This window comes from Megalobrama amblycephala, linkage group LG21, assembly GCF_018812025.1.
Source record: "Megalobrama amblycephala isolate DHTTF-2021 linkage group LG21, ASM1881202v1, whole genome shotgun sequence".
Taxonomy (NCBI): Eukaryota; Metazoa; Chordata; class Actinopteri; order Cypriniformes; family Xenocyprididae; genus Megalobrama; species Megalobrama amblycephala.
The window spans coordinates 2,732,842-2,747,662 of NC_063064.1; the positions used below are offsets into that span (position 1 = coordinate 2,732,842).

The 14,821-nt window shown below is 39.4% G+C and overlaps 1 protein-coding gene and 4 non-coding genes across 5 annotated transcripts; all 5 read left to right on the forward strand.

Moving 5' to 3' along the window:
• The first annotated feature begins 62 nt into the window (after positions 1-62).
• On the forward strand, positions 63-144 carry trnas-gcu. Its single transcript has one exon. It is a non-coding gene; the product is annotated as a tRNA-Ser (tRNA).
• A 128-nt stretch (positions 145-272) lies between these two features.
• Positions 273-354, forward strand: trnas-gcu. The gene has a single exon. It is a non-coding gene; the product is annotated as a tRNA-Ser (tRNA).
• Positions 355-615: 261 nt separating this feature from the next.
• Positions 616-697, forward strand: trnas-gcu. Its single transcript has one exon. It is a non-coding gene; the product is annotated as a tRNA-Ser (tRNA).
• A 143-nt stretch (positions 698-840) lies between these two features.
• trnas-gcu lies at positions 841-922 on the forward strand. Its single transcript has one exon. It is a non-coding gene; the product is annotated as a tRNA-Ser (tRNA).
• Positions 923-11,337: 10,415 nt separating this feature from the next.
• On the forward strand, positions 11,338-12,726 carry LOC125256948 (C-C motif chemokine 21-like). The gene is made up of 4 exons (XM_048173300.1): positions 11,338-11,495; positions 11,631-11,720; positions 12,068-12,188; positions 12,346-12,726. Exons 2-4 carry the CDS (start codon positions 11,636-11,638, stop codon positions 12,446-12,448), a joined length of 309 nt encoding a protein of 102 aa, XP_048029257.1. The 5' UTR covers positions 11,338-11,495; positions 11,631-11,635; the 3' UTR covers positions 12,449-12,726.
• Positions 12,727-14,821: the final 2,095 nt, after the last annotated feature.

A 14,821-nucleotide genomic window follows, 5' to 3' on the forward strand; every position in this document is an offset into this window, starting at 1 on the left:
TGTCATAGTAAAAATGGTTGTAGAAAAAACACCACAGACAAATTTCAGGCAGACTGTCAAGTGACGAGGTGGCCGAGTGGTTAAGGCGATGGACTGCTAATCCATTGTGCTCTGCACGCGTGGGTTCGAATCCCATCCTCGTCGTTTGGTGGCTTTAGTGCTCCAGAGAGAGCGCAGTGCGTCTGGCAAAGCTGCCAACTTTAACGTCATCATATTAAAAATAGCTGCAGAAAAACACCGCAGCCCAGCTTTGAGCTGGCAGTTGATCGAGAGACGAGGTGGCCGAGTGGTTAAGGCGATGGACTGCTAATCCATTGTGCTCTGCACGCGTGGGTTCGAATCCCATCCTTGTCGTTCGATGGCTTTAGTTTTTTGGAGAGCCCAGTGCACCTGGCATAGCTGCTCAAAAGGGTAAGACGATGGACTGCTAATCCATTGTGCTCTGCACGCGTGGGTTCGAATCCCATTCTCGTCGTTTGATGGCTTTAGTGTTTCGGAGAGCCTAGTGCACCTTGGACAGCCGCTCGAAGGACCTTGCTGCCAACTTTAAGCTTGTCATAGTAAAAATAGTTGTAGAAAAAACACCACAGACAAATTTCAGGCAGACTGTCAAGTGACGAGGTGGCAGAGTGGTTAAGGCGATGGACTGCTAATCCATTGTGCTCTGCACGCGTGGGTTCCAATCCCATCCTCGTCGTTTGGTGGCTTTAGTGCTCGAGAGAGCGCAGTGCGTCTGGCAAAGCTGCTCAAAGTGTCTTGCTGCCAACTTTAACGTCATCATATTAAAAATAGCTGCAAAAAAACACCGCAGCCCAGCTTTGAGCTGGCAGTTGATCGAGAGACGAGGTGGCCGAGTGGTTAAGGCGATGGACTGCTAATCCATTGTGCTCTGCATGTGTGGGTTCGAATCCCATCCTCATCGTTTGATGGCTTTAGTGTTTTGGAGAGCCCAGTGCACCTGGCATAGCCGCTCGAAGGACCTTGCTGCCAACTTTAACGTCGTCATACGCTAGTTGCAGAAAAATACCACAGCCAAATTTCAGTCAGACTGTCAAGTGACGAGGTGGCCGTGTGGTTAAGGTGATGGACTGCTAACCCATTGTGCTCTGCATGCGTGTGTTCGAATCCCATCCTCGTTGTTTGATGGCTTTAGTGTTTTGGAGAGCCCAGTGCACCTGGCATAGCTGCTCAAAAGGGTAAGGCGATGGACTGCTAATCCATTTTGCTCTGCATGCCTGGGTTCGAATCCCAACCTCGTCGCTTGAGGTCTTTAGCCTCCAGGAGAGCCTAGTGAACAGGTCGACTGCAGCGATGCTGCTCGCATCTATCCAACTGTTTACAACTAGTAGTGAGCGATTTCGAAAGACTGTTTCGTGAAATATTGAAACCTTTACAATCTTTTGTTTTGATTAAGTCGTTCGGAGCGTGCATCAAACTGCCAAAGTCACGTGATTTCAGTAAAAGAGTCTTTGTTACGACATAACTGTTTCAAAATGTTTCGAAATTTTAATGGCTTTTATTGGCCTGTTTAGCTGAGCCATCCATGGAATAAACAAAACAAGACCTGAAAATTGATAAAAGAACACATATTACACAGACACCTGAAATGTAATAATATTAGATTATAAGTTAATTGCATTTGATAGATTTTACTTTCAATAAAACATTTGCAATGTCTTTGTAAAAGGTTTTTTATGCATGTTTGGCCTGAGTTTTTGTTGCATTTACACTGCTCTGACCAGCAGGTGTCACCAGCGTGTGGCGTTTCAAACGCTTGGAAACAGTGAATCATTTTGCAAAGCAATTTGTTCAATTGATCCGAAACTTTGAAAAGCTTAATTTCTCCAATCACTGTTTACCACACGTCATGGGGCTCTTTGACTGAATCACATTTTAATAATAGCTGCAGAAAAGCTGTGTTCATATCTGAAAACATTGTTGAGATCAAGATCAATACAACATGCAAGCTGGTGCATATGACCATTAAAAAAGACACTCCAAGTGCGCTCTGAGGGAGACATTCACCAGACGTGAGCTTTTGCCACCTTAGCAAAAACAACACGTTAAAGGTGCTAAAGAGTATGTTTTGTTAGACATTAGTATAACAAAAATATTTTTATATTTTTATATTACAATATTACTTGAAACTGTCTTTACTAACTGATAAAACACTATTTATTAGGTGCACTGAAAGGAATAATATTAATATACATCATCTGTGCACGAGGTATGGCCTTAAAAACATCAGCCAATCGTTTACGCGATCATTGCGTAAACGATTGGCCCTCTGGCTTGTCAATCACTGCCGTGACATTCCTTGTGAGAGACATGCGTGGATTGGCCCTCTGGCTTGTCAATCACTGCCATGACGTTCCTTGTGAGAGACGAGCGCGGCATTTTGGCACGGATGGATGAATGGTGTGTCTCCTTGCAGGTCAGTCGGAGGCTTACCTCTTGCATCTGTAAAAAAATCCCCTTTTCCTATTGGTGATGTTAATTAGAATTATTATTACCATCAATGTAATGTAATTGTAATTAATTATAATGACTGAAAAGTACTTTTTGATTATTATTTTCCCTATTCACAGGTGTACCTGCGGTGCCAAATCTTTTTCGGCCATGGAAGTGTATTGTAAGGCTAGATATCTTCCATTTTATGAGAAGATTCAACTGCGGCCTTACTACTGTGCACCACCCTCTCTATGGTACCTTTTGTTCTAAACTTTCCTCCTGTATCTTTGAGTGGGATCAGGAGGATGTTAAGGAACTAAAGGTGGCCAAAAGAGGGGAGTGGAAAAACAGCCATGGTGGACAGGCTCCCACTGAGGCACAGCTCATGACCAGCATCAGCCCAGGTGAACTGGCAAAGCACTGTAGACGACGGACGCGCGGGGCTGAGGAGATCTGGGCCATGATTTCAGGACTGCTGGAATCAGTGTGGGAGCTAACCGACACTACAGGATGCACTTGACAGCATGCACCATGTTTGGGAGATGCAGCAAAAACACCTCGAGTGCATCCAGGACCCTCCACATGTAGACCTCTATACAAAGACGGGGACGCTCCAGAAGGGTGGCAGAGTCCTAAATGTGCTTAGGTGTGGCAGGGGGTCATCCTCTCTGGAGAGTTTTCACCGCCACCAGTGTGCCTTCATTCCTGGTAAATTCTGAATGTTAAATTGCATAATGTTCTGTAGATTTTAAGTGGTAAAGATTGCTTTTGTTTTAACATTATTGATGTAGAACCCTGGGTACTACATGGATTTGGTTTATTTTTTTATGGAATTTACTACTAGCTTATTATTCTATGTTACTGTTCTTTATCTGTGTCATTAATTTTGTAAGTCCTAAGTCTGAAATAATTGCTGGTTGAATCTGTGCATTTTCATTCACAGGATGGAGATTCAATGTCATGCACACACAAATGTACATGTTGGAGGGGGCCTCGAGGTGGAACATGAGCCGGGCAAAAGAAGCTGTGTCTGTGGTGGAGGCCTCAACCATCAGGACATTTGATGTGCGCTTAATGTCTCATCTTAATAACATGAGCCAACGTGTCCTTGGTTGTCCTTTGATGCCAGAATTCACCCCTCCAGGAAAACCCACTGGTAAGATATCTCTCAGGGAAATACTGAGCATTGGAGTATTCCTCTCTCTCTCTCTCATGTGTGTGTGTGTGTGTCCTCTCTCCATTAACAATGTGTTAAAAATTATTGCAGATGAGCGCATTGCAGTGGAGTACTTGTTGGCCCAGTCCAATAGAGGTGACCAGTTGATTGGTGACCACAGTGGCATCCCTGAAGTCCCCTCAGAGGAGCTCGAAGATGACAATGGTTTTGATGCAACTGTGTGCCATGCTGCTGATCTTAGGGCTGGTGAGTCTGACCCTCCAGTAGATGTCATGGAGGCCCAGGTGACCAGTCAGGTGGGTGACACTGGACCCAAATCCCCTGATGCGGAGGTCAGTGAGGAAGAGGAGGATGACACTGCAATTCCTAGCACATCCGGCCAGGTAATGTTGCTATCCTGTACTATCTTTTACTTTTTTAATAAAAATTGTATCTGGTGAAGTGTAAAACACTTATTGTCAACCATTTGTAAAGATAAAATATATGCATGTACAATGTAAAATATTTACTATGACACTGTATATATTTATTGGACTGTGGTTGGCTTTTTTTCTCAGTGTGATTCTAGAGGTGTCTTGGGCTGGGAGGCAGTTGATGCCCTGGCAACCTACCTGGTTGGTCTAAACCGGACCATTACTGCCTTGTCATCACAAGTGCAGCTGTACATGGCTCTGCATGCCATGGACAAGGTGCCATCAAAATATAGCCAGAGGGTGAAGAAGAAGACTTTGCCAGGACCATGGAGAGCATCCAGGAAGCGGAGTGGCTCTGCTCCAGGACAGCAGGCAGCAGAGAGGTAATTTGACTATTTGGATCTTCACTAGTTTATAACCCAGTATACAGTCTAGATTATATAATCCTTCTTTTCCATAGACTGTTCATGACTCATGGGCAGGCGGCTCAGGACCCTGAAGTCCACAGGGTCTGTGAATGTGTTTGCTTACAGCTTTTTAAAGAGTTTAAGCAAGCACGGAACAGGCCCAAGGACACAAGAGGAAGAACTCTGCCAGTACAATGGGCTTTAGTTTTAGTTTAGTTTATTCAATCAGGCAAGTCATTACAGTTTTTCTGAATTCTGAAAAACACATTTCTTGAAACCATCACTCATTTTCCCAAAGCATTAAACACAAATTCAAATCAAATAAAAAAACCTCTTACTATTATGGCGAAACAAAACAATTGTTTCAAAACCCTTTGACCTGTAATCAAGATCATTCATTAAACTACATCAACAAAATGGAGCACACAACATCCAGATCATGTAGTTACAGAAAAACAAGTATATTGTATCTCACAGTAAACAAATATGCAATTACATTAAAGTATTGAAATCACAACTAAGTAAGGTATACTGAATGTACAGAATTATATTGAATATTATGTATATGTACAAATATTCATATTCAGACATTTTAGAAGGACCACCTGTCATTACGCCAAGGGGTCCACAGACTCCTGGTTGAGAAACACTGTTATATTGTATTGAATGACTGTATATTCAGCAAAAAAAAAAAACAGTAGTCTAAATGCAAAATCCTTAAAGGTCAAGAAAGCTCTAAAAGAAAATCATGTTACAGTACACAAAAAAGAAGAAAAAAACTGAAACGGCTAAACCAAAGTCAGTGAGAGATTCATTCTGCTTCAGCATCACGTCTTCATGTTGGGTCCAGCCTGAGGCTAGTCAAGTAATTTTATTTCTGTTATACTTTATTACAATAGAGGTTGTGATAACAGGTACATGATGGTCAGTAATACAAAGAGAGTTCATTTCAGCTGTACAGCATCTCTAAACGAAAATAATGTCATTGTAAAAATCATCAGTTTATTATTATTATTATTATTATTATTATTATTATTATTTCCATCTATTGTTGGTATAATAATTCAGCACTCTGAACTGGCCTGTATTTATTACAGTTGGTTTCACATCATTAGAAACAAGTGTGAACAATTTTGAGTCGTTGTGTAAAGAGTGCCAACTGTGTTGTAGTGGTGCTTAATTTCTGGTGCTTTTACCATTTTGCAACACAAGTGCATCACAGTGCAAAATGTGTTTTATTGAGTGTTGTAATAAAAGCACTTACTAGGAATAGACACATACTGTGATATTTGTCTCAAATTTTAAGAATTTCTGTAGCATATACCAATTATTTAGGGCAGTAAATTTAAAACCAATTTAAATAAATTGCTTAATATTTCCCCTGCAGGCTACTAAGAAGACAGAAACGTGTGGACAGAGACATGCTGCTACAGGGTACTGCACTGCCCAACCAATTATATTTGGCAAAGGAGCCACTTCCTGAAGTGCGTGAACTTCCAGCTGCTCCTGCACAGCATGGGCATGAGGCCATGGAATTCGAGGAGCCAGAAAATAAGGAGGGAGAGGCCTTCATTCGCGAACGCATCTCTAACAGGTGCCCACTGCCCACCCCTCCTCCCTTATCTTACTCGGCATTTCCTATATATCCACCAGCACCACATTTTGCATTCTCCCATCTTGGGTCCTACCCACCCTTTCCCAGCTACCCACAGAGTCTAACAGTGCCTCAGTCTACCCAGTTTATGACCCCTCCCCAGTTCCAGAAGCCTCCCCAGTTCCAGGAGCCTCCTCAGTTCCAGGCTCCTCTCGAGTTCCAGCCACCTGATAACCTGCCACCACAAACTTGTCACCTTACTCAGCCTAGGCAACGCACCTGGAGAAGGCAGAAAGCTGCCAAAGAGGATGAGGAACGGGCGGCAAGAGGAGAACCACCAAGGAAACGCCTAGCAAAAGATATATACCACTATATCTGCAAGCACTGTGGGTTGTCAAAAAATAAGACAACTGGCCACACTCAGCTAAAGGGCCGGTGGTATTGCCCAGCCTCAGGTCTCTCTGTTGCACAGTGGAAACACAATATACAGAATGTACAATCTTTGATTGTTTTAATTGGTGTATGTATATAGTTCATTTTTTAATTGTGTTTGCTGTGTGTTGTGCTGTGAATATTTTGTTTTAGTTGTACTATGTTTGCAGTGCTTAATTTGCAGTGTTTTTAAAACAAAAACAAAAAAAGACACAACTCATGTGGTGTGATAGAAAAACAGAAAAACACACAACTCTGTGGTGTAAAAAAAAAAAAAAAAAGAAAAAAAGACACAACTCTTGTAGTGTAATAGTAACACAACCATCCTTTGGGTGGAAGATTCAGGTGCAAGTCCTGGCAAGAGTGTGTGATGTATTTGTCAGATCAGTATTTTATTTTATTTATTTATTTTTTAAATTTTATTATAAATGGTATAGTCAAAAATCAATCAAACCCTTACTTAAATCCTTCATGTGTTCATAAGTGATACATTTTTTTCTTCTAATTGTGGTTTCTTAATGAGAGGCTTAATAACTGCTAGCTTGAACGGTCTTGGGACGTGACCTAGAGATAAAGACGAGTTAATATTGAGAAGAGGCTCTTCTGCTACAGATAACAATTCTTTCAGTAGTTTAATGGGTATTGAATCTAATAAACATGTTGTTGGTTTAGACGCAGTGATAAGTTTATTTAGCTCTTCCTGTCCTATTGTTACAGTACAGAAGGGAACAGAGACACTGGAATGCAGGTAGTATAGTTTATTGACCAACTGGGAGCATAAACGGAGTGCAGGTGAGTGATGGCAGATGTGACAGGAGGCAGATAAGGATACTGGATTGATACTTGTCTATACTCTTGCAGATAACACAGGCAGATGACGGACTGGAGCTGAGAAGACACAGAGGAACTCACACAAGACGAGGAACGAAGGAGACTTGGGAACATGCTGGAGACAGGTAAGTATCTTGGAAGGAGTCCTTGAGGTAAGCATACAGGTAAGACCATGTACAAACAAGACCGAACAGTGACTGTATGAGTGCGTGTGCCTTTTGTGCTGCTGTTGATGACTGTGCTGATGGGATGCAGGTGCGCGTGAACTCAGGTGATGATGTGCGCTGTGGTTGGGTGTCTGTGACACCTATAGTTGCAAAGCACTGTAACTGTTCTTGAGAGGCGATAATTGAGATTGAATCATAAAACTCTGTCAAAGGTTGTACATTTACAATCATATTTCTGATGCTTTCGATTTTCTCAGTAAAGAAATTAACAAAGTCACTAGTCACGTTACTAAACTGTAATGAAATGTTTTGTTCATCGTGACCGTCTCTGAACGTTCTGGGAACGTTCCTAGACAAAGTCCTTAATACCAGTGGACGTTCTGAGAATGTTCTGAGAACATAAAATTTCTAGCGGGGTAATCTGTCACCTAGTAACATTCCCAGAACATTCAGAGATGGTCACGATGTGGAGTTCTTTTAAGGGTTGGGGGACGTTATTTGGTGGACCTTCAGGGAACATTCAGGCCTACTACTATAGGATGTTCTGATAACTTTCCAAATGTCCTCTTTGTAACGTTCTCGCATGACCATAAAATAACCAAAATAGAAAGTCCCCCTAAACTTATATCGGGAATGTTATTAAATGACCAACAGAGGACCATGTACAAGGACCAGGAACGTTCTGTTAATGTCTCAAATGTCCTCTTTGTAACATTCTTTTTTGACCATAAAATAACCAAAATGGAACGTCCCCCTAAAGTCATATAAGGAACCTTGAACTGCAGCACTTTCATTACCAAAAGAGGATTGTTCTGTAAAGGTTTGGAATTTTCGTCACCTTTTGAGAACTTTTAGAGAATGTTGCGCAAGGTCACAAGACCGTCGCCTTCTATGTGGGTCTGTGGTGGGGGTCTCAAACATCAGGACACTTTGATGTCTGCTGAATGTCTCATCTAAACAACATGAGCTAACGGGTCCTTGGTTGTGCTTTGATGCCAGAATTCACCCCTCCAGGAAAACCCACTGGTAAGATATCTCTCAGCGAAATACTGAGCATTGGAGTATTCCTCTCTCTCTCTCTCCTGTGTTTGTGTGTGTGTCCTCTCCCCATTAACAACGTGTTAAAAATTATTGCAGAGGAGCGCATTGCAGTGGAGTACTTGTTGGCCCAGTCCAATAGAGGCGACCAGTTGATTGCACACCACAGTAACATGCCTGAAGTCCCCTCAGAGGAGCCCGAAGATGACAGTGGTTTTGACACGACTGTGTGCCATGCAGCTGACCTTAGGGCTGGTGACTCTGACCCTCCAGTAGCTGTCGTGGAGGCCCAGGTGACCAGTCAGACACTGGACTGACACTGGACCCAAATCCCCTGATGCGGAGGTCAGTGAGGAAGAGGAGGATGACACTGTAAGTCCTAGTGTAACAAATTAAACTTTTCTTTCTCTAAGTCTCATTTTACCACGGGGGTACTTTTAGGTTAGTATTAGTTTGTACACCTTAACATTCTCAATTTAGTAAAGCATGAACAAAGCATAAGACTCTCATTGATCAATGCATGTATTAACAAACATCATTCAAACCACATACAACCCTCATAACTCAAAGAATAAAATGAATCAAATAATGAGTCCATGAGTCAAAAGGTGCCTTGAACGAGACCTATAAAGTCCCATAGAACCAAATACCAGCTATCAGAGTCCAAAATAAAAAAGCAGTCCAAAAAACATTATAATCCCAGCAAAAAAAAGGAAAAAAAGGTGTAAGAGAGAGAGAAAAAAAACAACAGTCTCACCCACATTAACTTCTCAGGGATTTCTGGATTCCTAAGGCAATGCCACTGAAAAGGAAAAAATAATCCTCAAATGATCCCAGAAGGAGAAAGCGTGATAATTCACTGGTAACAGGCCTCAAAAACCATCAGGTAATCCTTCAGTCAGTGTGCCATATCAAACTTAGTCCATTGCACTCGCACAGGTGAGAGCCTACCATTTCCCAGCACCTTTGTTGGCCTGTCTTCCAAGCATGCCAACCCATGAACTACAACTTCCCTCAAAATGGCTGCCCCTTGAACTCCTTACCCAGAGCCTTTTACAATAAGAGTTCTTCCTTTCATAACACATTCCAATTCAATATAACAAATCCCCTGCCCCAACAGAAAATGGTTTACATACATATAGTTTACCTAAATAACCATAACCGAAAATATAGCGGAGCGGAGTGGCTCTGCTCCAAGACAGCAGGCAGCAGAGAGGTAATTGGACTTCTTAGGTAATTTGGATCTTCTCTAGTTTATAACCCAGTATACAGTCCAGATTATATCATCCTTCTTTTCCATAGACTGTTCATGATTCATGGGCAGGCGGCTCAGGACCCTGAAGTCCACAGGGTCTGTGAATGTGTTTGCCTACGTCTTTTTAAAGAGTTTAGGCAAGCACGGAACAGGCCCAAGGACACAAGAGGAAGAACTCTGCCAATTCCACCATCTATTGTGATGGTCTACAGCCACTTAAAACAGCTGCTGGAGGACAGCAGAGCTGTTCTAGGACAGACTAACCTGATTCTGGTCCCGATAAACACCACTACTGTCTCCTCGTGGTGAGTCTTCTTTTGTGCAATTCTTTTATACAATCACAGTAGTATATCAAGATTGTACTGATAAAACCTTCCTGTACATGTTTCTTTTAAAAATTATACTAAGTAAAGACAATGGGATAGTTTTTATTTTATTTAACCTTTATTTAACCAGGCAAGTCATTACAGTTTTTCTAAATTGCTAAAACACATTTCTTGAAACCATCACTCATTTTCCCAAAACATTAAACACAAATCCAAATCTTCACACTTTTTATAGTTGTATATACTTCAGTTTTTAATTGTGTTTGCTGTGCTGTGTGTTGTGCTGTGAACATTTTGTTTTTAGTTGCTGTGTTTGCAGTGCTTAACTTGCAGTGTTTGTAAAAAAAAATGTTTTTAAAAAAAGACACAACTCTTGTGGTGTAATAGTAACACATCCATCCTTTGGATGGAAATTTCAGGTACAAGTCCTGGCAAGAGTGTCTGGTGTGTCAAAAATCCATCAAATTCATTTTTTTTTTCCTTTCCTTTGTATCAAATCGCCAAAGTCACGTGATTTCAGTAAAAGAGGCTTTGTTACGACATAACTGTTTCGAAATGTTTCAAAATTTCAATGGTTCACCGCTGGGGACCATGTGAGTGCGAACCAATGAATCATGCGAATTCACTGAGAACCATTGAACAAGTGTCTATGGTTTTTTCCTGATCTCTGATCAGTTTTATACATTTCTAGACATTTTAATTAGACATTAATATAATAAGAAAGAATAATAGTAACAATAGTATTTTATTGGCCTGTTTAGCTGAGCCATCCATGGAACAAACAAAACAAGACCTGAAAATTGATAAAAGAATTGTCATCAGAGTTGAGACACTCATAAAGGAGGAAGAGATTATTTGACATGAATATACAACATGCACATTTTCAAACGCACAATCAATTTAGGGGAATCTTGTTGCACAATATTGCATTTCATTTGCTTTTTTTTTTCTGTTTTTATTGGCACACAGACCATAAAAAGTTCTAAAACAGATGTTTAAGTGGGAAAGTGATTGGGCAAAGATGTTGTATTGTGCAATAATGGCAGGGGCGAGAAAGGGGGGGCTGTAAAAAAACTCCAGACTCCCAGCGGTTCCATCTCTCACGCTAAAACATCTCCCTACTGACCAAATATAGATGTTTAATATATTAGAGATCCTGTTTATGTTTTTAGTGCGGGAGCTCTTAAGTCAACTGCGATTTGTCAAAACAACACTGAAAGTCAGTCGAAAGGATCCACTTTATTAACAGCGTCTAATGCAGCAGAAAGTAAAATCTAGGCGAAATGTGACAGGGGGTGTGGCAAAGTATCAGGTTTTGTTGCTATAAAAAGTGTTAACTAAACAGAGGAGACAAGAGCAGCTTTAGCCGTGAAGAAAAACCTCATTCTTCCGAGAACCTCTGAGGTAAAGATGAGACATGCGGTCTAGCTATTATTCAGCACATTTGAGCCACGTTATTTATTATATATATTGGCTGGTGGATGCAAATAATGTAATGAAAACTGCTCATACTAAACATTTCCTTGTCTTTTCTTGCAGCTTATATGGAAACACAGCATTCAGCCATGAAGTTTCAAATTCTGGTTTTGATCCTGCTGTTGGCTTGCATGTATCCCAGTGTCACACAAGGTAAGAATTGGCTAATTAAGTGAGATATTAAATAATATATATATACATATATATAATTTTGTACATTTATATTAAAGTACATTCTATATATACAAATAACTGATCAGATTCTAAAACATTTCAGCATAATTATTTTTGTTATACAAGAGTTTAACAGGAAATTAAAAAATAAACACATAAATGAAGAAAGAGTGATGAAGTGTGCTTTGGCATAAATACACTGAGATAGATAGATAGATAGATAGATAGATAGATAGATAGATAGATAGATAGATAGATAGATAGATAGATAGATAGATAGATAGATAGATAGATAGATTCTTTATAGATTCTTTTTTTTTTCTCAGGTATTCTCTATGAAAACTGCTGTTTGAAGTACATTGTAGGAGTGAGGAAGAACATGAGAAGAAACATTGAGAGTTACAGAGTGCAGGAAACAGATGGAGGGTGCAACATTCCTGCTATTGTGTGAGTATGCTTTTTTAATTAAGCACATACAACACAATTGCTTGGAAAGCTTGAATTCATGGTTCCAGTAACACTGGCAATTACACAGCAGTTTAACAGCCACGGTTGCAGATATGTATGTCTTTTTCTCATTTTTCGTTTTCTGGTCTCCAAACAGTTTCAAGTTGAAGAGATCAAAGACACTCTGTGCTGATCCAAGAGAAAACTGGGTGCAACAACTCATGCAGAAAATAGATGGGAAAAAAACAGGCCCTAAGTAGTGTATGAGTTTCAGAGACAGATTTGATCACGCCACTGCAGACGAAACTGTATATGACCAACACACTAAAATAACAATATGTAGTTTATAACACCATCACTCCTGCTGATTCATATATTTTCTACATCAGGCTATGAATTGCTATCTTCATGCCAAGGTTCATAATGAACTGTATTGGTTTGCTTCTGTTCATTGTATTAGAACAATATGAATGTATGAACTGTGAATGTTTGCTCTTGTTTCCATGCTCCACAATAAATCTTTTTATATATGTATATATATTTTTCCCTTTTTTGATGTTTTAGTCTAATATACATTTAACCTGTGAACTGCATAGCCTGTGTGTGTGTGTCTTGTACATGGTTTATGAGGACACAAATGTGTATAATGACATTCACAACTAATATTAATTATTAATATTATATGCATGAAATTTATTATTAATATTAATGCATGATATTTGTATTTCTTATGCATCTGTTGATCTACAGCATCATCATTTCAGTCTTTTAATTCTCATAATATATTTTTGGTTAAGATTTTATTTAGTTTTAGTTAGGGCTGTCTGGTTGGAACAGTGGAGAGAATTGGGAAGTGAGACTTTACGCACGCACACATTCAGTCAGGAATAGTATTTCAGCCTTTAGTTAAATACGCTTGTTATTTTCTTATGCATGATATTTTCATTTCTTACGCATATGTTGTGATTATTTTTGGTTATTTTAATACATTTTCCATGTAAAGCACTTTGAATTACCATTGTGTATGAAATGTGCTATATAAATAAACTTACCTTGCCTGTAAGGTTATGGGGTGTTAGGGAATATTGGTAACACTTTAAAATATTCTTACTTACTGCATATCTAATAAGAAATTACTGAAGAACTAATAATTCTTCATTAACACTCAAGTCACTACTGTTAACTACTAAGAAAGATGTGTCAACTAATCAGTATGTAATATAATTTTATGGTTAAGTAACAGTTAGCTAATCAATAACTAATGAATTCTGTCTTAACTCCTGAAGAACTAAGTATATACTAATTAATGTTCAAGAAAATAACTATGAAGTAATTTACTAATAAACAGAAAATTATTCATTTTCAAAATTATTAACTTTCAAAATTACTTGAGTAAAATTTCAACTACTTTGTACTGCTTTGTCACAGTCCACCACTTATTATTATTATGGAAATTTAAGTGAAGTTAATAAACGTAATTTCGGGAGGAGTACGCATCCCTTTTGGCATCCCTCCTCCTCCTTTTGTACTTATTTTTGCCTGTTATAGGAGCAATCGGAGCTCGAGTAGGATATTCTTTCCGAGCCCCTCTATAGCAGACAGCAAGCCAAATCTGTTTACCACTTACGCTAAGATTATATGGGCACACAAACTCGTGATATATGCATTTATATGCTGCACTCCCCGTGGGCATTTTCATCCTCTACAGGAGAGAGCAGTTCTGGTGCATTTCTTCGCCGAAATACAGGTTTGTGAATGTGTGCGTTTTAATTTTTTTTTTATCTATAAAATCATTGCCGTGGTGTTGTAAATGTCAGTCACCTAACTGACGAGTGTTGCATCGGTCTTTTTGCATGGTGGCCTGATCCCTTGCATAAAACACATTATTTTATTTCTAAAGATACTAAATCTAATTACTTAAGATGTTAAAATATGTTCTCAGAGCTGTGTTTATTTGCGCGGGTTATGGAGTCAATCGCAGCATCTTTCGGCAATGAGTGAAACACACGGCGGCGGTCTGAAGTTAGCAGTTTCCCCGCCGAACACGAGCCCAGCTCCCGCACGAGATCCAGCACCGCTTCCCTATGGAAACGGGATAACAGAGGCCGGTTGATTACACTTGAATTGCTTTGAAATGCTTTAACTTTTGATTCTAAAATGTTTGTTAAACGAGTTTAAATGTAAGTATTGTGTAGCCTACATGTTAAAATTAAAATGAAATAAAATATTATGTATTAAATGTTTTCTTTACATACTGGAATTTACTAATGGTATTGTGATATGCTGAGGAAAACAGACACACTTACAGTACTGTATATGACATATAAAAACAAATCTGAGGTAAGTTGGCTATGGCAAGGCATTTAGAGTGGGGATTGGATTCCTTTCCAAAGTTGATTTCTTACAGAACACACTCATAAAACAATTATTTACCACACAGGCAAAAACCTCTTTACAATTTATTGTATTTTATCAATATTGCATTTTCATAATACTTCTACAGATAACATTAATAAATAAGAAAGGCACACAACTCAATGTAATTGTGTTTGTTCATTAGTAGTTACTTCATAGTTATTGTTCTTGAACATTAATTAGTAGATAATTAATAGTAGTTCTTAAAGGGATACTTC